General features: G+C 46.5%; 1 protein-coding gene and 1 long non-coding RNA gene across 7 annotated transcripts in view; one reads left to right on the top strand and one right to left on the bottom strand.

The window, feature by feature from the left end:
• The window catches only part of LOC100381550 (uncharacterized), a 54,944-nt gene that overhangs the window by 13,862 nt on the left and 15,536 nt on the right, over positions 1 to 25,546 (top strand). For 3 of the 6 annotated variants that reach the window (NM_001353555.1, XM_035963103.1, XM_035963102.1), the window contains 11 exons: positions 77 to 211; positions 316 to 444; positions 9,327 to 9,438; positions 9,627 to 9,720; positions 20,349 to 20,541; positions 20,664 to 20,824; positions 20,987 to 21,193; positions 21,274 to 21,539; positions 21,620 to 21,894; positions 21,980 to 22,401; positions 25,072 to 25,172. In NM_001353555.1, the coding sequence (NP_001340484.1) occupies positions 77 to 211; positions 316 to 444; positions 9,327 to 9,438; positions 9,627 to 9,720; positions 20,349 to 20,541; positions 20,664 to 20,824; positions 20,987 to 21,193; positions 21,274 to 21,539; positions 21,620 to 21,894; positions 21,980 to 22,401; positions 25,072 to 25,172 (2,095 nt within the window). Of the gene's footprint in view, positions 1 to 76; positions 212 to 294; positions 445 to 9,321; positions 9,439 to 9,626; positions 9,721 to 20,348; positions 20,542 to 20,663; positions 20,825 to 20,986; positions 21,194 to 21,273; positions 21,540 to 21,619; positions 21,895 to 21,979; positions 22,402 to 25,071; positions 25,173 to 25,546 lie in introns of all 6 variants that reach the window. The other 3 variants (XM_020545123.3, XM_020545125.3, XM_020545126.2) reach the window with 2 other exon arrangements.
• On the bottom strand, positions 14,002 to 15,905 carry LOC103641837 (uncharacterized). Its single transcript, XR_560525.3, has 4 exons — positions 15,761 to 15,905; positions 15,605 to 15,680; positions 14,900 to 15,188; positions 14,002 to 14,443 (listed from the first exon to the last, which is right to left on the bottom strand). It is a non-coding gene; the product is annotated as an uncharacterized lncRNA (long non-coding RNA).

Raw genomic sequence — 25,546 nt, 5'->3', positions numbered from 1 at the left:
CTGTTCTCCATAAATCTGCTGGCTTAAGATGATTTTGACAGTTTGCTTTGTAAACTTGCACTCTCATGGTGCATAGGTTTGTTCAGTTGATAATGTAGAACTTGAAAGTGTGATTGCTTCTCCTAAGGTTGAAGTGTACTTTTATGGTCCAGTTGGTCACTCTAACTTGACTACAGCTTATATCAAAGAGCTTGGTGGCTATAAGTTTCAGGTGATTTTTTAATTGTACAGGATTAATCTTTGGTCCACTTAATATAAGCTTTTGGGTTCTTTCCCTTTTTTGTCCTTGAACAGCTTCTAATGTGCTTTGAACAGTCTGAATGCATGTTAAGAGAGAGTGTATGCAATTTCAATGAGTCACTGAAGAAACTGAAGTCCTTATGGAGGTTGCATGAAAATTTGATTTTCTGTTTGCAAGAAGTTGGTCTCTTTGGAGCTCTCCAAGTGAGTTTGCACAATTTGTTCAACCAGCATTTACATATTTGCAGTCTCGCCTCAGTTGAATTCCTTCTTCGCCGTTCTTCACTTGTATTTTGGCAGCAGTAGGAACGTAGAACTGTTGTACTAGTCCATACCAGCAAGTAGCTTGCATATGTGTTTAAAGCTACCTAGTGTTTTCTTCTATACATTTTTTCTTGAATACGCAGGAGAGCTGCATATCATTGTATTAAGGTAGAAAAAGGGGAGTTCTTACAAAAACAGCACCACCCACTCCAAACCAAGAATGGGAGGCTGAACGACAGACGAGAGGACTAAAACTAGACACAAAAGGGCAAAACTAGACCACGAAAACACACACTAAACCTCCCAGGACACACCAGTGCTTTGACCTAGCTCATGGAGCTTAACAGCTCTGGCCGCACACCAAAGGTGGTGTTCTTCAGAGAAAGCTTAAACAACAGTGGTAACACACGGCTGTACACCCTCAAAGACACAAGAATTCCGGTGTTTCAAAAAAAAGTCCAGGCTCCCGAGATGATAAACGAGTTAAGCCCCTTCTTAGTATCTTTTTGGAGATTTGTGCACGCTTTCGTCCATCACTCCGCAAAGGATCTTTCTAGCCACTCCGGTGTTTTTGAGGCAAGGCCTAAAGGGGTTAAGACTTTAAACCAGAAGTCCTGGGAAACACACAAGAAGTGAGGATGTGCTGGATGTCCTCTTTCTCTTGATCACAAAGAACACAACGATCTGGATGAGGGAGGCTCTCTTCAACCAATCGGCTGTCCAACAACGGTTCCTAATGGCCAACCAAAGAAACACGTTGCATTTCGGAGACACCCAAGCCTTCCAAAGCTGTTTCCAAGGCTCAAAGGGGGTGGAACCATGGAAAAAGGCCCTGTAAGCTGATAGTTGAAAAATACTCCATCCAGCCAATGAGATAAAGGTTGCCTTGGATGTCGGCTGTCCAGTTATTGTGCACCATAGTCTCGTCGACTTTTCTTCTCAATCTAGAGTGAACTGGAACAACTTCAATAACTTTAGGAGGAAGATTGTTGATGCAGCAGCCAACAACCATCTATCAGTCCAAAAAAGAGTGTTTCTCAGTTTCTTATCAGAAAGCAACAAGCCCAAATAACTGAATAAGTACAAGGGAAATGGGAAACCGAACCAGGAAGAGTCTGATCAATAGTCCAGCTGTTCTGCTGAGCACCTGATTGGGTAGATACCACTCTTCTGAAAATTAGTTTTAAGGCCTGAGGCTTCACCAAACATGGACAAAATCTCCTTAGCTAGAGACAAATCTGCTACCAATGGCTTAATGAAAAGGGCGACATTGTCGGCGTACAAAGATACTCGTTGACCAAGAGGTTTTCTAGACAAAGGTTCAAGTAAGCCCAACTCTTCTGCTTTGAGAAACAGGCTGTTAAGCATGTCCATGACCAAGATGAAAAGCATGGGGGACAGCGGGTCACCTTGCCTAAGGCCTCTCTTGTGCCTGATTTCAGGACCGGGCTGCCCATTAACAAGAATACAAGTGGATGATGATCCAAATAGGTTAAGGACAAGGATTCTCCAGCTAACCCCAAACCCCAAGTGAGCAAGAATCTCCATAAGAAACGGCCATGAAACTGAGTCGAACGCTTTAGAAATGTCCAACTTGAAAAATAAGCTTGGAACCTTCTGCCTGTGCAAAGATTTGATGGTTTGCTGTACCAAAATAAAGTTATCACGAATGCTTCTGCCCCTCACAAAAGCACATTGCGTGTTTGCGACCAGAGAGTTAAGAAAAGGTGCCAACCGGTTTGCCACGACTTTGGTAATTAACTTGGCAAAGCTGTGAACAAGACTAATAGGACGAAAATCCACTGCCTATGCAGTTTTCCAAAAAAATGAAGGCCTTCTTTTCCACTGCCATGCTCACTGAAATTAGGAATGGTTCATCAACCTTATTTTGGCAAGATCGTTGGATCCATGGAAAGAAAATTGAAGACCTTGCTCCTCGACTGATTGCAGCTGTGCCAAACAGGATTAAGAACAACAGAACTGTTCTTGAGGCCTTAACAGATAGAAAATGATTAACTGATATTAAAGGGGCCTTGACAGTAGGAGTTTTTGCTGACCTCCTAGAACTCTGGGATGCACTTCAAACAATCCAGCTACATCCAGACATGGAGGACAAACATATTTTCAGGCTTGCTACTGATGGAAACTACTCAGCAAAAGCAGCCTATGAGGGTTTCTTCATTGGGTCGACCCAAGCTGAACATTGGGAATTAATTTGGAAAACTTGGTCTCCTAAATGTAAATTCTTCCTATGGCTTGCTGATTTAAGAAGATGTTGGACAGCATACCGACTAGAGAAAAGAGGTTTAAGCCATCCTGACAAATGTCCTTTGTGTGACCAAGAACAAGAAAGTATAGACCATATTTTGGTGGGTTGTGTCTTTGCTAGGAATTTTTGGTTCCAGCTGCTTGGACAAGTCAATCTGCCTGGTTTTGTTCCTCAGCTGGGGGAAGAGAGCACAATGCAGTGGTGGAGTAGAACCAGTGAGCAGCTGCAGGGGATTGCAAAAAAGGGCTTAATTCTTTAATCACCCTTGGGCTATGGACTCTCTGGAACCATAGAAATGGGTGTGACTTTGACAGAATTAAACCCAGCTTGGAGGTAGCTATAAGAAGAGCTGAAGAAGATATTGATTTATGGAAGTTCGCGGGGGCCAAACATCTAGCTCTTCTTACATCTCCCATTCCAGGTGTCTTACAGGGGTCTGGTAGAGGGAGCATATTATAACATCATAGATGAAGGTGTTGTTTGGTGCTGGGCTGGTGCGTCGGGTCTGTGTAGGTGGTGGCCTTTTTAGGTGTTCCTTCATGGATGTTTTCATGTATTCTAAGTTGCGGCCACCATAGGGTGTCCTTTCTTTGTATTTGTAGTTGGTCTATTTTTGGACCCTCCTTCCTCTCTTAATTTAATGATACACAGCTCTCCTGCGTGTTTGAGGAAAAAAAGAAAGAGCCTCCTTTTACTTAGGGATAAGTGTTGCAAGACTGAATTGAGAAACCCTAGCTACAGTAACGGGTACAAATATGGAACCCTAATGGGCCAGCAAACATACGACCCAGAATACTCTAACACCCCCTCCGCAGTCGAAACTCTAGCCACTGCAGATGTTGAGACTGGACCGAAACTCCGCAAACACGGTCGTCGGAAGCCCCTTGGTGAAGACGTCGGCGAACTGGGAGGCGGTCGGGACATGGAGGACGTGAACATATCCACAGGCGACCCTCTCGCGGACAAAGTGAAGATCGATCTCGACATGCTTCGTGCGCTGGTGTTGGATGGGGTTGGTGGAGAGGTAGACGGCGCTGACGTTGTCGCAGAAGACGAGGGTGCTCCGTACTAGCGGACTGTGGAGCTCTTGGAGCAACTGACGGAGCCAGGTCGCCTCAGCCACGCCGTTTGCCACGGCGCGGTACCCGGCCTCGGCGCTGGAGTGGGAGACGACCGGCTGGCGCTTCGATGATCAGGAGACAAGGATGTCCCGTAGGAAGACGACATAACCCGTGGTGGACCGGCGCGTGCCTGCACAGCCCACCCAGTCGGCATTGGTGTAGACGCGAAGCTCCGTGGTCGAGGATCGGCAGAGAAGGAGCCCGAAGTCGATGGTGCCACGCAAGTACCGCAGGACGTGCTTCATCGCGGTGAGGTGCGGCTCCCGATGGTCGTGCATGTGAAGGCACACTTGCTGGACGGCGTAAGCGATGTCGGGCCGGGTGAAGATGAGGTACTGCAGGGCCCCAACAAGGCTGCGGTAGCCGGTCGGATCGACGACGAGTGGGGGGGGGGGCTGCGGAAGAGACCTTGCCCTGCGTGTCCACTAGGGTCACGCAGGGCTTGCACTCGGCCATGCCAGCGCGCTCGAGGAGGTCGACGGTGTACTGCCGTTGGTGAAGGAACATGCCCTGGGGCCTGCGCTCGACGGTGACCCCCAGGAAGTGGTGGAGGGCCCCGAGGTCCTTCATCGCAAACTCCTGCTGGAGGCAGAAGATGATGCGACGCAGGAGCCCAGAGGAGGAGGCGGTGGGCACGATATCGTCGACGTAGAGGAGGAGGTACGCATTATCCGGACCGCGACGGAGGATGAACAAGAATGTGTCCGACTTTGCCTCGACGAAACCCTGCGAACACAAGAAGGTGGCGAAGCGACTGTACCAAGCCCGGGGGGCCTGCTTGAGGCCGTAGAGGGACATGTTGAGCTTGCAGACCATGTCGGGGTGAGCAGGGTCGACAAACCCAACAGGCTGAATGCAGAAGACCGTCTCCGTCAGGGTGCCGTGGAGGAAGGCGTTCTTCACATCGAGTTGGTGGACCGACCAGTTCCTGGACAGAGCCAGAGCCAGAACAGTCCGGACGGTGGCAGGCTTGACCCCCGGAGCACATAGCGCCGTTCAGCTTCAGCTTGAAGTCCACTTCCCGGTGACCACGTTGGCGCCAGGGGAGGGGGCACCAGGTCCCAGGTGTGGTTAGCCTGGAGAGCCTCGTACTCCGCTTCCATGGCACGTCACCACTGTGGGTCGGCAAGTGCACCACGGACAATCGTGGGCACCGACGGAAGAGCCGGAGAAGAGGACACAGAGAGAATCAGGCGATCAGGTGCCCAGAGGACACCTGCCGTGCGCCGGGTGACCATCGGGTGGATGTGTCGAGGATCCCGGTGGACGACGACGGGGTGATAGGCCGGGGGCTCGGCGCGAGAGCGAACCGGGGCACCACGTCGACCACAGCGTTGGTACGTCTGCATGGGGTCGGTGTAGCGAGACGACGGGGCAGTGTGCGTCGGTGCGGGAGGCACCGGAGCCGCACGAGGCTGTGCGGGAGACGACGGGGCCGCGCGAGGCGACGGAGGGGACGCCGAGGCCGCCCGTGGCTGTGGGAGGGAGGGCTGCGCCGGTGGGGCCGAGTGAGGCGGAGCAGTGGACGGACCTGCAGGGAAGGGGGGCACGACTGTGGGGGACACAGAGTCGAGGTCGAGGAATACGTCGAGCTCGGTGAGAGAGGTAGCAGAAGAGGAGGAAAAGGGGAAATCCGACTCGTCGAAAACGACGTGACGAGAGATGAGGACTCTGTGGGAGGTGAGGTCGAGACACCGATACCCCTTATGGTCGGGGGAGTACCCGAGGAAGACACAACGAGTGGAGCGGGGGGCTAGCTTATGAGGAGTAGTGGAGGCGAGATTAGGGTAGCAAGCGCACCCGAAAACACGAAGATGGTTATAGGAGGGGTGGATGCCGAAAATAGCGAAGTAAGGAGTGGGGTGGGCAACCGCCTTGGTGGGAAGACGATTGAGGAGGTAGGTGGCAGTGGCGAGGGCCTCAGCCCAGTAGTGAGCAGGAAGGGAAGCCTGAAAGAGTAGAGAGCGCACGACATCGTTCGTCGTGCAAATCATACGTTCAGCCCTGCCGTTTTGAGGAGACGTGTAGGGGCATGACATGCGGAGGTGGATGCCGCGAGAGAGGAAGAAGTCACGGGACGCATTGTTATAGAACTCGTGCCCGTTGTCACACAAACATGGAACCCTAGCTACAGTAACGGGTACAAATATGGAACCCTAATGGGCCAGCAAACATACGACCCGTAATACTCTAACAATAAGATTGATATATGGTGAGTCAAGCAGCCATAATTTTCTGTCAACACCTTGCTGAAGAGTGATAATGGCTGCCATGAAGTCTGCCTTAATCACATTCCAACATGCCTTATAGAGCCTCCCGGTGTAGCCATCGGGCCCTGGAGCTTGGTCATTTGGGAAGGGATTTAATGGTCACCCAAACCTCATCCTTTAAAATGGGCAAATCAAGGGGAGCAAACAGAACATCATGGCGGTGAAAGAAACCCAGGTTCAAGGTATGGAACCGCTGCAGCGCAGTCCCAAGCAGACCATCAAAATATGAAAACATCGCCTCTTGCTTCTCATCTTGAGTGGTATAGACCTGATCATCTACCACCAGCTTGGGAATATGACTTTAAGCGTCCTGGTCTTAGCTTGACTATGGAAGAGAGGTATTAGCGTCACCATCCTTCAAGAAATGACCACGTGACCGAAGACGTGCTATGGTGCGCTCGAGAGAAGCCATGGCCAAGCAGTGTTTCTTATAGATGGCCAAACGGGCCGGCACGGCCCGACCCGGCACGACACGTGTTCGGCACGGCCCGTCAGGTCCGCCTAACGAACTGTGCCGTGCCTAATGGGCCCACGTGCCGCGGTAGTGGCCCAGACACGGCCCGTCAGCCTGCTAGCCGTGCCGGGCCGACCCGGTGGCACGTTGGCCCATCTGAGTATATTGTATAATTTAGCAAAAAATGTGTAGCTGCGGGGGTTCGAACACACAGCCTAGTGTATGAGAGACTTAAACGCACCCATCTAGCCAGTGCGGCTACAGTTTTATTGTGTTATATGTTGAATTCTTATGCTAAATATATGTAAACTATTATTTTTTTTTAAAAAAATGTAACCGCGTCGTGCCCGTGCCAGCACTACGGGTCGAGATGGTGGCCCAGGCACGGCACTATAGCCGTGCCGTGCCAGGCACTGGCACTATACTAGTCGGGCCGTGTCGTGCCTGTGCCGTGCTTTTTCGTGTCGTGTCTAGGCTGGCCCATCGTGTTAGTGCCAAATGACCATCTATAGTGTTTCTTAGCCTCAGTACGAAGCCAACCCTCTTCGGGAGATTAAGGCCGATGATCTTGGGCAGTTTCTAGCTGATGAAGAATTTTTCTATCAATGCCCAATTGCAACTTAACATGCCCCACTTGCCTTTGCCCCATAGATTGAAGAGCATGTGTTAAACGTTTAAGCTTTAGAGAGGCTTGTTCAATAGGACAGGAAGCTGTCACCAGTAGGTTCCAGGAAGCTTCGACCGTCTCTAAAAAACATGGCAGTTTGGTCCAAAAACTTTTGAAATGAAACCTCCTCTTAGAGTACAGCCCTTCCTTAAGACTGAGAATAAGGGGGCAGTGATCGGAGAGCTCTGTAGCATGGCTCTGAAGAATACAGTCTGGATAAGAGTCCTCCTAATCCTTATCCAGCTTGACTAAAGTGGGGTTGACTCTACCATTAGACCAAGTGTACCGTTTACCAAGGAGAGGAATATCTTTGAGGTCCAGATCATTAACCAAGCGACGAAAGCGCCCCATCATCTTACGATTCAGGTTGTCATTGTTTTTATCTTCAGCTGAGAGGATGAGGTTGAAATTCCCTGCCAACACCCATGAACCAGCATACTGATGTCTCACTTCCCTCAATTCTGAAATGAAAGCGATCTTCTCAACATCTTGTTGAGGGCCATAAACTCCTGTTAACCACCAAGGTTGCTCATCACCCAACTTGAGCTTGACTGAGACAGAAAAACACCTGATATCCCGCCGATCAGAGTGCACCACGCCATCGCGCCAAGCGACAAGAATACCACCCGTAGTACCCGGGGACGGCAGGAAGCCAGGAAGGCAAAATCATTGAACTCCTGCCCCAGAATGAATCTCACATCCCAAATAGAGAAATTAGCTAACTTAGTTTCCTCAAGATAGACTACCGCAGGTTTACAAGAATCCACTGTTTTTGCGAACAGTATCCCATCTGGCTCTTTCATTAAGGTCCCTTACATTCCATATAAGAAGATTAACTGATTTCTTCTATACATGATTTTTTATTCTTATTGCTGTGTAATAAACTGACTATAATATATTTTTTTGTGTATCTTTGAGAGACATCTGTGATTATGTTCACTAGACAAAGTTCCTCAATAAGACGAGGTTTGAAGGCTTACTGATCCCAAATAGCTTACTTCCTTGCAAGATCTTTTTTTAATTGCATTTATTTTGGTGTGCTTTGGCATTGCCTTTTTCTTCATTTTTAATAAGTAATAAACACAAGATTCATTGCACTCGAAAGGAGAGGCCTGAAAAGATGACATAGATAATGGAAACATAGTCCGACCTTGGCCTCAAACGAGGTTACGACCACTTATTACAACTGAAGGCAGCATATTGCCTTGACCCATCACACGACCTCACCAAAGAACACAAACTACTAAATCAAAGCTACTACAAAGTTAAACGCAACGAAGACCCCCATCCAAAATTGTGAAAGAACTGTAGTAGCACCAACTCCACATGACGACATGAAGACTTAATTAATTCTTGGTCCTCCCTTCTAGGCTGAAGCTATGTCCAGAAGCGACACCAATAAGTTGCCCTGAAGGTTACCTGCAAACAAGATTTAGGAGACGATTTATTGAAAACTACATCATTCCTACTTAACCAAATAGCCCAACAAATTGCCGATGCAACGGTTAATAATAAGTTGCGTGATCTGGGCAGCAGCCCACTCGCCCAAACCCCAAACAAATCATTAGCATCCCGAGGAGGTCTCAACCCCGTACTTATATGTAACAAACGCCAAATGAAAGACACATACAAACACCTGAAAAACAGGCCTAATATTTGCATGAAAAGAGGACAGGCCCAATATTTTCCCCAATACCTACCACAACAAATAGATGGATGGTGGTTTTTTTTATTAAAAAAAATCTTGGGTCCCCTCCATGCTGGCCTGTCTAATTTGGGATAAAACCTTGACATGCCACAGTTTGTGACGTATGTGTTCTGCTTAATGCCACGATTATGGCTTACCACACATTCTTAGCCCCATGCCATGCGTGTCATTGAACTATTTTTACGCCAGACTATTCACTATTCCCCAATCCCCACTTGTGTCATCCATTTCAGCTGCCACAGTATTTTTTTCAGAACAACACAGTTCGCCTAATGGCAAAATTAGGTACGAACTTAACACATATGTGATATTATTTGTTTGATTGTAGTGCAGGCTGCAAGGACTTTTCTCTCTTCCAGTAGTGTTAGTCTAGATGGAAAGGGGGCTGACATTAATGATTATGCAAACAAAGCAATGTCTCTTCTCAGCCGGGACATCTTAGAAGGTGACCCCTCCTCGTACACTTTGCTGGTGTTTCGGATATGTTATTCAACAATCTGATCTGCATATGTAATGTCATACATATAGTTTGTAGTGGACCTTTTGGAATTACTTTTTGTTGGAAATAATTGTAATATGAAAATGCATATTTTTATATTATCAATTAAAATATCTGACAGCTCTGTTTTTAAGGTCCGGATGCTGATTCATTTGACTTAGAGACAATAGAAGAACCTTTCTTCTCAAAAAAATTTGCAGTTCTTATTAACGTTCTATCGAGATACAGGTAAGCATGATCAATTGTGCTACTATCATTTTTCAGATACATATATTTGGTCTTCAGTCGTGTACTTAAGGCATTATAAGCTACAACCTTGCCGGGTGTCTGAGTTTGGTCTTCTGCCACCACATTCTTTCCATAAAATATGATATCAGTTGTGTATATAATTATACAATACCTAGATTTGCCTTGTCTTGAAAATCTCATAACTGTACAGACTACAGGTAATAGCCTGCCAGCTTACAGTAATTGGTTGGCCCCAGGATCAGTATTTTCGTACACAAAAAAGCAGTTAGAACTTTTATAGGCTAACACCTGAGCCTAAAATGACTAGACTATGAGTTCATAGTCTAGCCTACCCCAACCTGCTCGGGACTAAAAGACTTTGTTGTTGTTGGTGTTTTTGTATGAGTTCATAGTCTTCATCAAGTTAGATGTGCAACTCTCCCTTTAAGGCAACTCAGCTTCATATGCATCCACTGAAGTAGATCCCATTTGACTATGGTAGCTAGCAAGCTGCAATGTATATGAAGTTATGAACAAATATGAAGGTATTCAGAATGTTGGGTCTCGACCTACAGAAAATACATCAGGACTCAGGATATAAGATTTTGCACAATTGAAAGGTATACAGCTGATTTCTGGGATTTCATGTAGAAAATGGTGCTGACAAAATGGTTATTAAGTTCACTATGAATTACTCGAAAGACTAGTTATGCCATGAATTGGAAACATCAACACAAACTTCATTAGCTGAAAACACCTCATACACATTACAATTCATAGCTTAGCCAATTTGGTGTGAGTTGGATAACAACTAACTCTAAGTCGGTATCTCAACTAACTCCCTTTACTTAAATGTAAGAGACCCCGTGGGAGACCCTACAGTCCAACTACCTAAATAGTGTTGAAGTGTATTAGTGGATTGCCTACTTTCTCCCATCACCTTAAGCTTTTGGGTTGAACTGGTTAGTATGTCCACTTTAACATGGTATCAAAGTCAAGGTTTTAAAGTCGGCTAGTCGACTCTAGTCGCCTGAGCACAGATAAGATGACTAATCGCGATTAGTCGTCGATTTGCTCGATTAGTCGAGCCTAGTCGACTCCTAGTCGTCCACCTATAACAAGACCATATGTGTGTGTGTGTATATATATATATATATCAATATATATATGAATATGTACATATAACTGTAGCTGCCTAACTGGACTGTGGGACTGTACCAGCGCCACTGCCAAAGTTCTGGGTCGGGGGCAACACAGATTCTGGGAAGATGACTTCAACATTATTATGCTGCCTCCTATTCTCATCTGTAGTGGCACAACAATCAAGTGAAGCACAACTCAAGAGGAGGCCAAGGCGGGCACAATACTACTCAATAAGTGAACAGAGAACACCGAACAACCAAAATATCAGAGCAATTACCGTCTAAAGAGGTCCTCATCTTGGTCTCTGAATTCTAAACAGAGGAGTGGTCGCCTACTCGCCTTTTCAGCCACTGAACAAACAAAAGAGGAGGACATGAGCACGTTGTAGGGGGCCTCTGCAGACTACAACTGTCGCGCGATGGAGGGGGCGTAGCTGTTGCTGGAGCAGGGGGCTGCCTGAGCACAACAGGGCGACAAGAGAGGAGGGCGACGACGATGGAGAAGGGGTGGCGGCATTGGGGAAGGGCGCATGCGCAACAGTGCGTACCGTATTGGTACAGGCATGGGTGTAGGGCAAAACAATGTTTGTGCTGTGTACAGATGGTGGGCCGACCCTCATAATAGAGGCCCGATTAGTGGCCCAAAATAGGCTTAACTAGTCGACCATAACCCCTAGTCGGACGACTAATCGCGATTAGTCGGTGACTAGGACGACTAATCGCTACCTAGTCGCTCTAGTCGAGTCGGAGACCCTAATCGAGCTCGGACTAGCGATAAGGCCGACTAATCGCGACTAATCGTGATTAGTCAGACGACTTTAAAACCTTGATCAAAGCCAAAGGTATCGAGTTCGAATCCTGGCAGAGGCTTTATTTGTGCTTCCACCCATTTATTTTCACGTTTGCGCCTTTCTCTCTGGCTGCGTTTCCGCCTTTCTCTCTAGCTCCACGTGAATGGGGGTGTTGAAGTGTATAAGTGGATTGGCTATCTTCTCCCATCAGTTTAAGCTTTTGGGTTGAACTGGTTAGTGTGTTCACTCTAACGACTAGATCCTAGTTGGTTCAGTGGGAAACCCTAACCCTAACAAGGGGCTGGTGATGTATTAATAGATTGAGTTAGTTGGGCCTAGCCCATTACACATGGGTGATAAGTTAAATATACGGGGTAAATACCAAACCCTAAACGGGTACTCTAACAACTCTCGCAGTCACAACTCTATCCCGTACAAATGTTGAGACTGGAGCGAAAGTCTAAAAATACGCTCGATGGTAACCCCTTGGTGAAGATGTCGATGAACTGCAGCGTGGTGGGGACGCTGAGGCCGTGCAGAAGGATCAGCACCAAGGTACGGTCGGCAACAGGCTCGCCGAGGTCACGGAAAGAGTCCGCCATGCCCTTCATCTGGCGGCAATACTCTCCCACGGAGAGATCCCCCTGGGAGAACAGGTGGAACTAGGCGTCGAGGTGGAGCGCCCGAGCCTCCCGGTTCCCGAGGAACTGGTCCTCGAGAGCGAGCCATGCCTGGCGAGCGGTGTCCGCCTGGTCACGAACGATGTCCTATAGCTCGACGGTGATGGTGTCGTTGAGCCACGATAGGACCACACTGTCCATCTGAACCCACGATGGAGACAGAGGGTCGACGGGATCGTCGAGGACGTGGTCGGCGAGGGAGAATCATCGAAGGGTGAGGACCATCTGAGCGCACCAGCGAGGGTAGTGGGAGGACGCCGGGTCCAACACAACGGACATAAGAGACCAGATGTTGAACCCCAATGGCATGAGCGTGAAGGGCGGCGACGGTGTCGGCGTCGAGTCCGGAGGTGTGGGGAGTCTCAGGGGCCACCAGTGGAGTGGGACTGCGTTCGAGGAGGAGGCGCTGCGCAACGACCATCTAAGTGGTCAGGGCGGCCCCCATGGTGCGCTCTTGCTCCAGGGCCAGGGTCGCATTACGCTCCTGCTCCTGGGAAGCAGCGATAGCCACCTGGATGGTGGCTATGGCCGCAACCAACGCAGGGGAAGCGGGAGGGGGTGGACATGGTCGCGACGAGGTTGGTCCACGAGGGGTCGGTGCGGGCGAGGAAGCCAAGCGAGGAGCGATGAGGGTGCTGCGCAGTGAGGGTTCAAGGTCGGCGATGAAAGGGGCCCCGTCCCCGGTGAGGTCGCGGGTGCGGGAAAGGAAGAGCCCGCTGTCCGCGTCCAGCGAGGGCAGCAAACCGACACCCGAAGGGCCCAGCGGGCCGGCGCCCAAAGGGGCCTGCAGGCCGACTGGTGGGAACGCGGCCACAAAGGCTGTGTCGGCGGCGGTGAGGTCGCCCGCCCGAGGTGGGGCCCGTGCCCGCGCTAGCCGGTGCAGCAGTGGCAGGCCCTAGGCGGCGGCAGGGATGGCCAGTGGGAACGCGGCCACAAGGGCGGCCAGTTCCCGCGCCAGTAGGGGCGGTGGCGGCTGGGGCCTGCCCGCCCGAGGTGGGGCCCTTGCCCGCGCTGGTCGGGGTAGCGGTGGCAGGCCCTAGGCGGTGGCAGGGATGGCTAGTGGGAACACGACCACAGGGGCGGCGGCGGGTCGGCCAGTTCCCGCGCCAGTAGGGGCGGTGGCGGCTGTGGGCCGCCCGCCCGAGGTGGGCCTCGTGCCCGCGCTGGCTGGGGCGGGGATGGCAGGACCCCAGGCGGCGGCGGCGCCTGAGCTCACGCCGGTGGTGGGGGTGGCGCCGGCTTCCATGAGGGGAGAGGGAGGGAGGGGCGCCGGAGCAAGGGGAGTGCCGGCGCCGGTAGCGGGGTTTGCTGGCTGGAAGGGGTGGCGATTAGGTGGGAGGAGAGGTGACAGGAAAAAAAAGTAAACCTAGCTCTATACCATGTGGGAAACTCTAACCCTAACATGGTGTTGGGTGATGTATTAATAGACTGAGTTAGTTGGGTCTTGCCCATTACACAGGGGTGAGAAGGTAAATACGCGGGGTAAACCCCAAACCCTAAACGGGTATTCTAACAGGTTCGACTAGCTTCCATACTCTTCGCACCCGCTGATGATGTGAAGACTCTCACATGTTTTTCTTTACACCTACTCACTTAGACGTCAATGTAGCACACCACTAAGGAAGCAACGATCTGATTGTTGCTCACTTGACATTGTGCTCAGATCACGACACAACATATCACCGAGGGGTGCCAACCTAGCCCTTGCCCTTTTAACACAATACCTGGGTTCCGATATTGGTGTGTCGTTAACAGGATTACACCCCTACTTATTTGCCACATTGTTGAAATTATATATTCTACTAGGTGAATGCCCGTGCGTTGCAACGGAAACATGTAATAACACGATAACTTATGTATAAATGTGTGTTATAGCGTTACGAGAAAAAGTTTTGTAGTCCATTTGTGATCGTAGCCATACATAAATTTTGTTATTTTAATCAATTGAAAGATTCATTACTTGAACGTATAAGGAACTGACAGAGATCGAATTTGTTTCAATGATTATGCTGAATTGAACCTTAATGCCATCATACCCAGTTAAGATATAGTTAACATCAAGGGGATTCCAATCAACACAATGAACATCTCCACTGTGAGCTTTCTCAACCTGGAAATAAATAATAAATAATTTTTAACATCATAGTCCATGCTGCATTTACAAACTCCATATCTTGAAAAAAAACTAAAGGTACACCACATTAGGAAAGAAATATAATGTCACCCTATTTGGAACAAGTAAAAAACTGAACAAAATACTTTCGACCAATAAATCAGTCATGATCAATTTCTCAACACATTATATCAGTTAAGTTAATGAAAATGAACAATCATTCAAGAAATAAAATTAGAAACACAATTATCATGTAACAAGTAAAGTATCTCAGGCCAATTTGACAAAATAAATAGCTCCATGTGATTGCAATGGTCTCATTAAAAACCAACAGCCCATCACCTCTTTAAGTGAAGTTATATTATTACAAAAGAAGCCGCATTGCATTCATTGACTCAATTTTGGCTAAAAACATAGTTTATCCAATTAGATATAGAACAAGAGAACTGTCACCTTAACAGCTGGGGCAGTGCCAGTTCAAGCATCCCACAGAATAAGACAAGCATCATCACCCACACTACAAAACTCATGCGCACTTCATCCCTAAATAAAAAAAACAATATAGGGTATTAATATAAATAAAAATAAAAATAAGGCATGTGTCAACATAGACATTCACAGAGAAGGCCAATGATCCTAGTTTAATTAACAATAACATCATTAAACAAATAGACGTGTTTTAACAATGAACATCTAGATATATGGTCTTGGATGCTCCACAAGACAATAGATTTGTCCTTTCCTATTTAAGTTTTGTATTTGAACAAAACACATGTTATTATTTATCAAAAGCACAATAATCAATAACTTCTGAAAACGAATAGTTCTTCTAGTTGAGCTGAAAACAGAATTTTATAGCCCCAAAAGTTCAAACAAATCATCTTATGTCCAAACTGAACTTTACACATGGTTATTACATAGGCTGAGATGGTGTAGCGGTGACTAAGGTTCCACTCCAAATATTCTCCATGTGTCTTAAAGTTGCCATGGCATCCTAAGGGGAAGGACACTTGCCAATGCAATAAAGAAACATATTGCCATTGAATGGAAGTTAGGTGGACCCAAGTCTTGTGCTCGAGATGTTCAAACAAACTGGATAAATAGTTGACTCCCAAAATAGTAGGAAAACACAAACATACAAGATGAAAATAGGCTAACCTCCTGATAGGACATATGGTTCTGCTGGACACATGGCAAGCGCAAATTCCGCATTTTCCTTATGTCCTGTTAACATCTGAACAAACAGTATATGCTAGTAAGCCCTGTGCCAAAGAAGAGTATATCTGGCACACTGAACAAAACAATGAATCATACCAGATCAGGGCGAGACTCGCTTGCTCCTAGGAGTTAGGATGTGGGCTGGGAGCGAGACCTCGGCCTAGCGGCGGTACAGCGGAGGCGGGCGGTGGGTTGGCAGCTCGGCGAGGAGCTCAGCAACCTCGGCCTCGTCGGTGGAGGAAGGCACGCGCTTGGACCTCCGGCATTTGTGGCAGAAGGATGTGTGGACACCGCGGACATAGCGTGCACACCGCGTGTGCACCCACACACTGCACTCGTCGCAGCTGACCATCTCCTCGCTGTCGTCGAACGTGACGCCGCAGGAACAGTCCATCGTTCACGAGCCGTCCACCCAGTCATCGGTGGGGTTAGGGGTGGGGATGGGAGGCGCCGCGGCCGCCGCCGCCATGAAGATAATGGTAGCCACCCTGATACTGTGATACACTTCTTCAGATTCAAACTGGCAGATGAATCCAAGGATGGTACATACAAAACAATGTCTACCCTCCACATGGATAAAGGGCTCCAGTTGTATGCATACACGCGTTCAACTTGAAATGCCAAAACATGATTTTTTAATCCTTTGTTACTGTTGAAGACATGTACATATTCCACAACTATACATTGGGGAGGTTGGAAGAAAAACTCACTGAGTATAGATATCCTGAAATATTAGTTAATTATGCTCCAATTGCCACATCAAAGAATGGACTTGAACCAAATATGGGCAATTTTCCAAAATCCAAGCCACTGATCAAACAGTCAGCATTTTCTTTCTTAATCACATAACACCCTGTTGGCAAGAGCACAACAATGATCCAATTGGAAAAACAAACACACAAAATAAGAGAGGACGAAGGGATAGGCGAGAGAGGACGGAGAGGGGAGAGGACCACTGAGATTGGTTGGAGCGCAACGCGACGCGGGCGGGCGAACGATGGCGGAGGATGCGTCTGCCCGAAGCAGAGGCAAGGTGGCTGCATTGGAACAGTGTCTATTGTGGAGGGTTCCATGAATGAAGAGCAGATTTTGAATGAGCTTAAAAGGTTGGTGGCTGCTGATTGGGACTGGTGTGTGAAGTGTGTGGGGAACAATGTGTTCTCGACGTGTTTCCCTTCCCGGGGTGAACTTCACCGCATGATCGAGTGGGGAACTGTTCATACAAAATTTGGTGCACAGATGCTTGTCAAGGAAGAGGGGCTTGGAGAGGAAATAAAATATGAGATGCCTAAGGCTTGGGTGCAGTTCACTGGTTTACCTAAGGAACTTAGAGAGTACTCAGTAATCTGGGCGGTTGGTTCTATGCTAGGCATCTCAAAAGAGGTGGATATGCTGTTTACTCGGAAATTTGACAGGGCAAGGCTGAAGGTGGCCGTGCTTGACCCGAATTTGATTCCGCAAGTAGTTGATGTGGTAATTGGAGACTACTTATATGAACTGAAATTCAGGGTGGAGTCAGAAGCTGAAGGTGACCAGCCTTTGCCGATGGATATGGATCATATCGGGGAAAATGATGATGATGAATTTCAGGATCAAAACAAGGATCACAAAATAGGTGAAAGAGGGAGTAAGGGGGCGAGCTTGAAGGGAACATCAAAGGATTCAGCAGGGGCAGTTAACAAGGTTTCGGATTCTATGCTGAACAGCAACACGACCAGTGGGAAATCGGTGTGCGCTGGCCATACACAGCTGGATCTGGAACAATCTCAGGGCACCAGTCTCTCGGTCAATGCTGTTAGTATTGAAAAGTTGGGCAGTATCCCGGAGGCGTTGTCAGGAACAGTGCAAGCACTGCGTCGTAGCTCGCGCCGCTCAGATTCGGTGAGTGAAGACTCGCTTGTTCGAGCAGTACGGCTGAAAGCGGGATACAACCTGGACGACCAGCCGACTAAAGGTAACAATGTTTCCTTTATTAGTTTACCCGATAATTATATTCTTGATTCTTTTAAAAATATTGGCATTTTAGCGGGTTCTAATCCTAGTTTAGTTGCTTCCTCTATTGGTCAGTTGAAAAAATTAGAGATTAATAGAGTTCAGGATCAGCTAGTGGGTAAGAACAAGGCTGAATTATCTGATTTTATGGGGAAGGGAGTAGTAGAGGACGAAGAGTTTGATCATTTCATTTTAAATCATTTGTGTGGGGATATTATGAATGAAGAGACGGATGGCACTGATGGGCTGATTAAGTCAGTCTGTACAAAACCATCTAGTCAGGGTTCGTTGTGTTCTAACAAAAAAGGTCGGGCTTGATTATTAATTAATTGTTTACCAATGAAAGGAATCTTTTGGAACAACAATGGGTTCAAGGATTTGAAAAAGCTTAGATACGTTTCGGATCTGACCAAAGAACACGGTCTCAATTTTATTGCCCTCTTTGAAACAGGCCGCAAATCCTTCCCAGATCATCTACTAAGGAATTTGTGTGCTGGGAAAAATTTTATCTGGCATTGCAAAGAACCTCATGGTAGATCTGGGGGGATGTTGTTGGGAATTGACGCTGATGTCTTTGATGTTGGTGCCATCACGGAAGGGGATTTCTTTATTAAGTTTAATTTGCATGATAAGGCAGATGGTTTTAAATGGGCTCTTGTCTTGGTGTATGGCCCTGCCCAGGACTGCTTCAAACAAGAATTCCTTTCTGAGCTAGTCCGTTTGAGCAATACAGAAACGTTACCTATTCTCATTGGGGGAGACTTTAATATTTTACGATCTCCATCTGAGAAAAATAATGATAGATTTGATCATCGTTGGCCGTTCCTATTCAATGCGGTAATTGATGGTCTTGATCTAAGAGAATTGCAGATGTCGGGGCGAAGGTACACCTGGGCTAATACTAGGGATATTCCGACTTATGAGAAGTTGGATCGGATTTTGCTAGCTACAGAATGGGAGGGAAAATACCCTAGAGCTTCGGTACATGCCTTGTCGAGAAATATATCCGATCATACTCCTCTGCTTCTTAGTACAGGTGTTGTAACCGCCCAAACAATTCCTCCGTTCAAGTTAGAACTAGGCTGGTTTCTGAGGGATGGTTTTGTGGATATGGTAAAAGATATTTGGGTAAATGAGACAAGAGGTTCTACTCCTTTGGAGAAATGGCAAGCCAGGATTAGGAAGGTACGCCAACACTTAAGGGGTTGGGCAATGCACACTTCGGGGTTGTTGAAAAAGGAAAAAAAGGAGATCATCACTAAGCTTGATGATTTAGATAAGAGAGCTGAAGTAGTTCTGTTGAGTACTGCGGAGTTGGATCTGCGCAACTACTTACAAAACAGGCTTGCTCAGCTACTCCGGGAGGAGGAAATAAAGTGGTATCAAAGAGCGAAGGTCAAGGAGCTCCTGGAGGGGGATAGTAATACTAAATATTTTCAGATGATAGCCAATGGAAAATTCAGGAAGAATCGAATCTTCCAGATGACGGATGGAGCTCGTATGTTATACGACGAGGGAGAATAAAAAAGTCATATAACTAGTTATTATAAAAATCTCTTTGGCCCCCCAGAAAGCACGTCTTTTACTCTGGATGAGGATCTTAGAGATGATATAATACAAGTTACTCAAGTTGAGAACGAGAAGCTCACCCAGCCATTTTCTGAAGATGAAGTAAAAGCGGTGGTTTTTAGTATGGAACATAACAAGGCTCCAGGTCCTGATGGATTCCCGGCGGAATTTTATCAAATCTGTAAAGCAGAGGCGTGGCGCGGTGGCGTCGACGTCTTCTTCGGGGTCGTGTGAGGCGCTCAACCTATCGCAACAGAGACGACGAAGGGATAGGCGAGAGAGGATGGAGAGGGGAGAGGACCACGGAGATTGGTTGGAGCGCAACGCGACGCGGGCGGGCGAACGATGGCGGAGGATGCGGATGCGGAGGGGAGGACCATGGAGGATGCGTCTGCCCGAAGCAGAGATCGAGGAGCATTGATGGCGGGGCTCGTAGATGGCGGATCGAGGGTGCGTTGATGGCGGCCGCGCTGCAGGGCCCCGGATCGTAGGATCGGCGTTAATGGCGGCTGGCATCGCGGTGATGGCGGGGAGCAGAGGGGCGGGTGGGCAGAGGGATCGGCAGAACCAAAATGTGCACGCCTACAGTAGCGTCTTAAGAGTAGTAAAGATTGGTTTGCTATAGGGCTTGAATATGTTCAAAACCTCAATTCTTTGATCATACTTGGAGCTTGGGCCATCTGGAATCACCGCAACCGTTGTGTTTTCAATGGTGTGCAGCCTTGTTCTAGCATGGTCAACAAGTGGGTCAAGGAGGAGTCACCTCTGGTGTAGGGCTGGAGCCAGTGGATTAGATAGCATCCTTTCCGCTCCAGCGCACTAATCGGCGACCTTCTGTTTTGGGTTTCCATGGTCATGAGTATAGCTGTTCATACTATCGTTTTATTTCTAGCTATCCTTTAGTGCGTGTGGGTTCGTGTGGCATTGTATGAGGTTTTTATCCTCACCTTTTCTTCTTAATATAATGATATGCAGCTCTCCTGTGTTTTCGAAAAAAAATATTCAAAACCCAACTACAAACCAAGAAATTTCAATGTTTTAGCTGTAACAATTTTAAAATAAGTTTCTGCCTTCAATTCTATTGTCATCATTCTGGTTGTTTTCTCTTTGGTTTCTTGAGCAGGTTGGAGGAAAACATGAAGTGCATTGTTTTTGTGAAAAGAATCATTGTCGCAAGAGTAGTAGTTCAAATTCTCCAAAATCTGAAGTGCCTTGATTTTTGGAGATGTGAGTTTCTTGTGGGATGCCACTCGGGGTTAAGGAATATGTCAAGGGATAAGATGAGTTCTATCATTGAAAAGTTCTCTTCGGGTGAGGTATAATCTGAAGTCTGTCCATCCTTAATAGTTCTTGTCAGGTTTATCTATTATCTCCACTAACACCAGTATATATGTTTATGCTTCTTGTGTTACAGCCTTTTTCAATACTTTTTTTGCAGGTAAACCTTTTGGTTGCTACTAGTGTAGGTGAGGAGGGACTTGATATTCAGACTTGCTGCCTTGTTGTGCGGTTTGATCTCCCTGAAACTGTTAATAGCTTTATCCAATCAAGGGGGCGTGCCCGGATGAGTAAATCGAAATATGTTTTTCTCTTGGAGAGGTCATTTTCGTAACACCCACCCACATGAGCACACACACCCACTCACCGATTACACTGTTCTAATTTACACAAACCTATCATAATGCTATTAACATTTTCCTTGAATTTAGTTCCTTGTTTTTGGTTCTAGACCTTGAAGCTCTTCATTTTGATATTTACTAGGGGAAATCATTCTCAGGAGAAGTTACTTGATGATTATATTACTGGTGAAATCATTATGGATAAAGAGATTAACTTGAGAACATCAAATGATATGTTCAATTGCCTTGAGGAGAACATCTATCGAGTCAATGATACTGGTGCTTCCATTAGCACTGCTTGCAGTGTATCTCTATTACATCGCTACTGTGATAACCTTCCTAGAGATATGTATGCAAAGGATCATTTATTATTCTACCCATTTTGTGTCATGGGAATATCCTAGAATAATTTGATACATCTTGTTGCAGTTTTTTTGTTCCTTCCCCATCATTCTTCTTTGTTGATGACGTCGATGGAATAGTATGCAAATTAATTCTTCCACCAAATGCTGCTTTCCGTCAAGTGAATGGTCAACCCTGTCCATCGAAAGATGAAGCTAAGAGAGATGCATGCTTGAAAGCATGCATCAAACTTCATGAACTCGGTGCTTTGACAGATTTTCTTCTACCTGGCCAAGGCTCTAGAAAGATTAAGGTATCAACAACAAATAATTCAGAAAGCAACAAAGACGATGGTATGGTCATCGTTCATTATTCAGAATATAATGCGGAAAATATTGGTAATTTAGCTTAAACATATTTTTTCCATTTTCAGATGAAAGTTTTAGGGAAGAGCTTTATGAGATGTTAATCCCTGCAGTTCTGAGACCTTCAAGATGCAAACTAGACTCCTCGTTTAAGTTGCATTTCTATTACATAGAATTTATTCCCATACCAGCAGATAGACGATATCAGATGTTTGGTCTTTTTGTGATCAATCGCCTTCCAGAGGAATCTGAAAAGTTGGATGTTGAATTGCATCTTGCTCGTGCGAGGATTGTGAAAGCAGGAATTAAATATTTGGGAAAGATTGAGTTTAACAAAGAAGAGGCACTGTCTTGCTTATCTGTTCAGATGCCAACACAAAATTTTCAGGGAGCAATGCCTGACATGTCTTTTTTCTTTTATCTTACAGATGATACTCGCACACAATTTTCAAGAAATGTTTTTGAAAGTTCTCCTGGATAGATCTGAGTTCACACCATCTTATATTTTGTTGGGGAATGATGGTGCATTGGACATGGATTCAACATTTTACCTTTTACTTCCCATCAAGCAGAAATTCTATGGTGATAATATGATTGATTGGCCAGCAGTAAAGCGGTGTTTATCATCACCTGCATTTCAAGATCCAATGGGTTTGTCTCTGCATGATTCATATTTACCAAATGAGTCTTTGAAGCTTCTTGGTGGAACATACAACAAAGCTGATGTGATTGGCAGTTTGGTCTATACTCCCCACACCGACCTGTTTTTCTTCGTTGATGCCATTCTGGATGGAACAAATGCTAAAAGTGAGTTGAACGGTGCAACGTATGCAGAACATTTTAAACAAAGGTAAAATGATGAATTATACTCCCTCCGTTCTATTTTATTTGTCACGTTTTAGTTCAAAAATGAACTAGCGGGCGACAAATATTCGAAAACCGATGTAGTATCTTACATGCCATTCCTAGCTTACATTTTTTCTTACAAATATTGCAAAAATGTACTATACCATGTTGAGCGTTGAGAACAATGCTGTATGGTCTTGTGACAGTCAGTGTGCGTGTGTGTGCCTTTCAGGCACGGTGTACGGACATTTTTCTGACACTCTTCTTAATACAAAGATACACAACCCTCCTGCGTGTAGAGAAAAAAAACCATGTTGAGCCTCCAGCAAGGCAAATATAGTTTTTTTTAACAAATGCAGAAGAGTTGCGTGTCATTTCATTAAGAAAAAAAAATACAAATAGGGGCAGGACAAGACTTGCTGGCCCCAATTACAGACCGTGGCTAAGGACAGCGCGCCACACACAAGGTAGAGAACGATCACTATCTTCACCGAATTACAGTGGAGTTCCCGAGGGGAGCGGACGCAGCAGGAGCTCTTGGAGGGCTGAAGCTCCAGCCAAGCACCAAGTGCCCCCTTCCTCGACCACCGCTAACACCACGTTTTGAACACAAGGCCTAGAACCCTCAAAGACACAAGAATTATGATGTTTCTAAAGCTGCCAGACCACTAGGATGATTAGGGAATTGAGTCCTTTCCTCATGTCCTTTCCAACACTCTTGATGCTTTGGCTCCACCAGTTTGAGAAATGCGTGCAGTCCAGCAGAGGGGCAATGGGGAGCAGACCAAACTTGCTGAGGATCGAAGTCCAGACTTCACGGGCAAAAACACAAGAGATGAGGATATGTTGAATGGTCTCGTCGGACTGATCACAAAGAGGACATGCATTAGGATGAGGCAGCCCTCTTTTAGCAAGTATATCGGCTGTCCACACTCTGTTCTTGATTGCCAACCAAATGAAAACTTTGCAATTCGAAGGTGCCCATATCTTCCATACTCGCCTCCAAGGGGCAAAGGTTATGGACCCGGTGAAGAAGGCGTCATAGGCAGACTCGCTAGAATAGTGCCATGCTTAGAAAGGAGTCAAGTGTGACGGTCTGGAGTGTCATCCTGAAGCTCTATACTGTCGATGAGGTTCCAAAGCTGCAAATATTCCACAAGCACTTGTACAGACAAAGTGCCTTTAATGTCCCGAACCCAATTCTGACCCAGCAGCCCCTGAGCCACTGTCCTCTGCTTTCTAGCTTTCTTTGAGATTAGGAGGATCACATTTGGGGCCAGATCAGTGACAGTAAGACCTTGCAGCCAACGGTCTGTCCAAAACTTGGTCGATTCGCCATTACCCACCGTGGAAACCACAGCCATGTCAATAAGGGCTTGTACACAGCCCGGCGCACGAAAAGGAAGACCGGCCCAAGGGCGAGAGGCGTCCATCTTTTGCAGCCACAAGCCCACAACCAGCGAGCACTCAATGCCCAGCTGAATAATTCCAGATTAAGGACACCAAGGCCACCAAACTGCAAAGGCCGCTGAACACAATCCCAGGAAACAAGACAATGGCCTCCATGCACCTGCTCCTGCCCTTTCCAAAGAAAACCTCTTCGTATTTTGTCAATTCCTTTAGTTACCCATTTAGGAAGGTCCAAGGCAAGCATAGAGTACACAGGGATGTAAGATAAGACCACCTTGACCATCACAAGCTGACCAGCCCTGCTCATGAGAGAAGATTTCCAGCCCGGTAGCTTGTTTGCCACTTTATCGATGAGAGGCAGTAGGTCAGATTTTCTAGGCTACCGAAGTGTTAGGGGTTACATCACAAACCTCTAAGATTTCGAGTTACACATTCCATTTCAGAAGCATAAGTATTGTGCTATGTAATATGATAATCGGGAAAATTTATTCTACTACCCCGAACAATTCACTTTTTTTTTCTCGAAAGCGCAGGAGAGCTGCGCATCATTATATTAAGTAGAAGGAAAAGAGGGTACAAAATAGACCATAGTACAAAAGACCTCCCCAGAGGGGATAAAAAAACCAAAGAAAAGAAGAAGAGAAAAAACAAAAACAAACAGTTCCTGATAAACAAAACCAGCCCATCAGCGATAAACCAGGCAGCTAGGTGCCCCGGATGGTTGCGGCAAGAAAGGAGAGACCCTTAGCTCCTGCCATTTCCCACAACTGCTGTTCCTCCCTTGCCTGACAAAGAGCTGCAGAAACACTAGTGGAGATTCCATCAAAGACATCATTCAGTGTGGGCCTTGCCTGACAAACAGTTTGGGGGAATAAATTGAGACATTTTGTTCAGGGGAGTAAATAGATTTTGTCTCAATTTATTCCCCCAAACTGATGTCGTCTCAATTTATTCCCCCAAACTGTTGTAAAAACAACGACATTTTGTTCAGGGGTTTAAGCAGATATTGTAAATAGATTTTTCCTATCATAGCATATATCCCTTTTTATGTTGAGAACAAACTAGCTAAAAATATCCAGCAGAACTGTGTCTTTGGATTTATTTATCCATATTTCTGTAATAGAGCTGTATCACTCGTAGTTTTTAGTATCTACCTTGATCTTATAGTAGCCATGTATCCTTATTTCTGTATCATTATTATGATATGGAGATAGGCAATGCATCTGTTGAACTACTTCATAATGTTACGCTTTACTGAAATCAGGTTACATATCAAGCTTTCCCATCCTGAGCAGCCGCTTTTGAAAGCTAAGCAACTCTTCTGTCTGCGTAATCTGCTTCATAACCGACAACTAGAGAGCACAGGTTAGTCTTCTTCAAGGGGGTAATTCTCTTTTGAAATGATCTGACACCCTATTTCCATTATTTTTGTTTGAGGGAGAGCAGTCATCAAGAATCACTAGATAATATATATAACCCTAAACATTGGTAATAGGAGTGGTCCACAAGTCACAGTGTATAAGATCAAAATTGTGCACAACTTGAGAGGAGCTTGATAAAAGAAGTCGAACATGACGACAAGCTGACAGGCATGCCAAAGATGCTCAGGGGCGCCCTTAGTACAAGAAATGACTGAGCTACTACACAACTTGGACAACACGACAGGGCTAGGATGACCGGGTGGATGATGCCAAGTACTGGATATAGTGGAGGTAGTCAGAGCGTGCGGCTGTGGCGAG

Source organism: Zea mays, chromosome 10 (assembly GCF_902167145.1).
Source record: "Zea mays cultivar B73 chromosome 10, Zm-B73-REFERENCE-NAM-5.0, whole genome shotgun sequence".
Classification (NCBI taxonomy): Eukaryota; Viridiplantae; Streptophyta; class Magnoliopsida; order Poales; family Poaceae; genus Zea; species Zea mays.
Note: the sequence above shows the minus strand (reverse complement) of the source record. Positions and strands in the feature narration are given on the sequence as shown.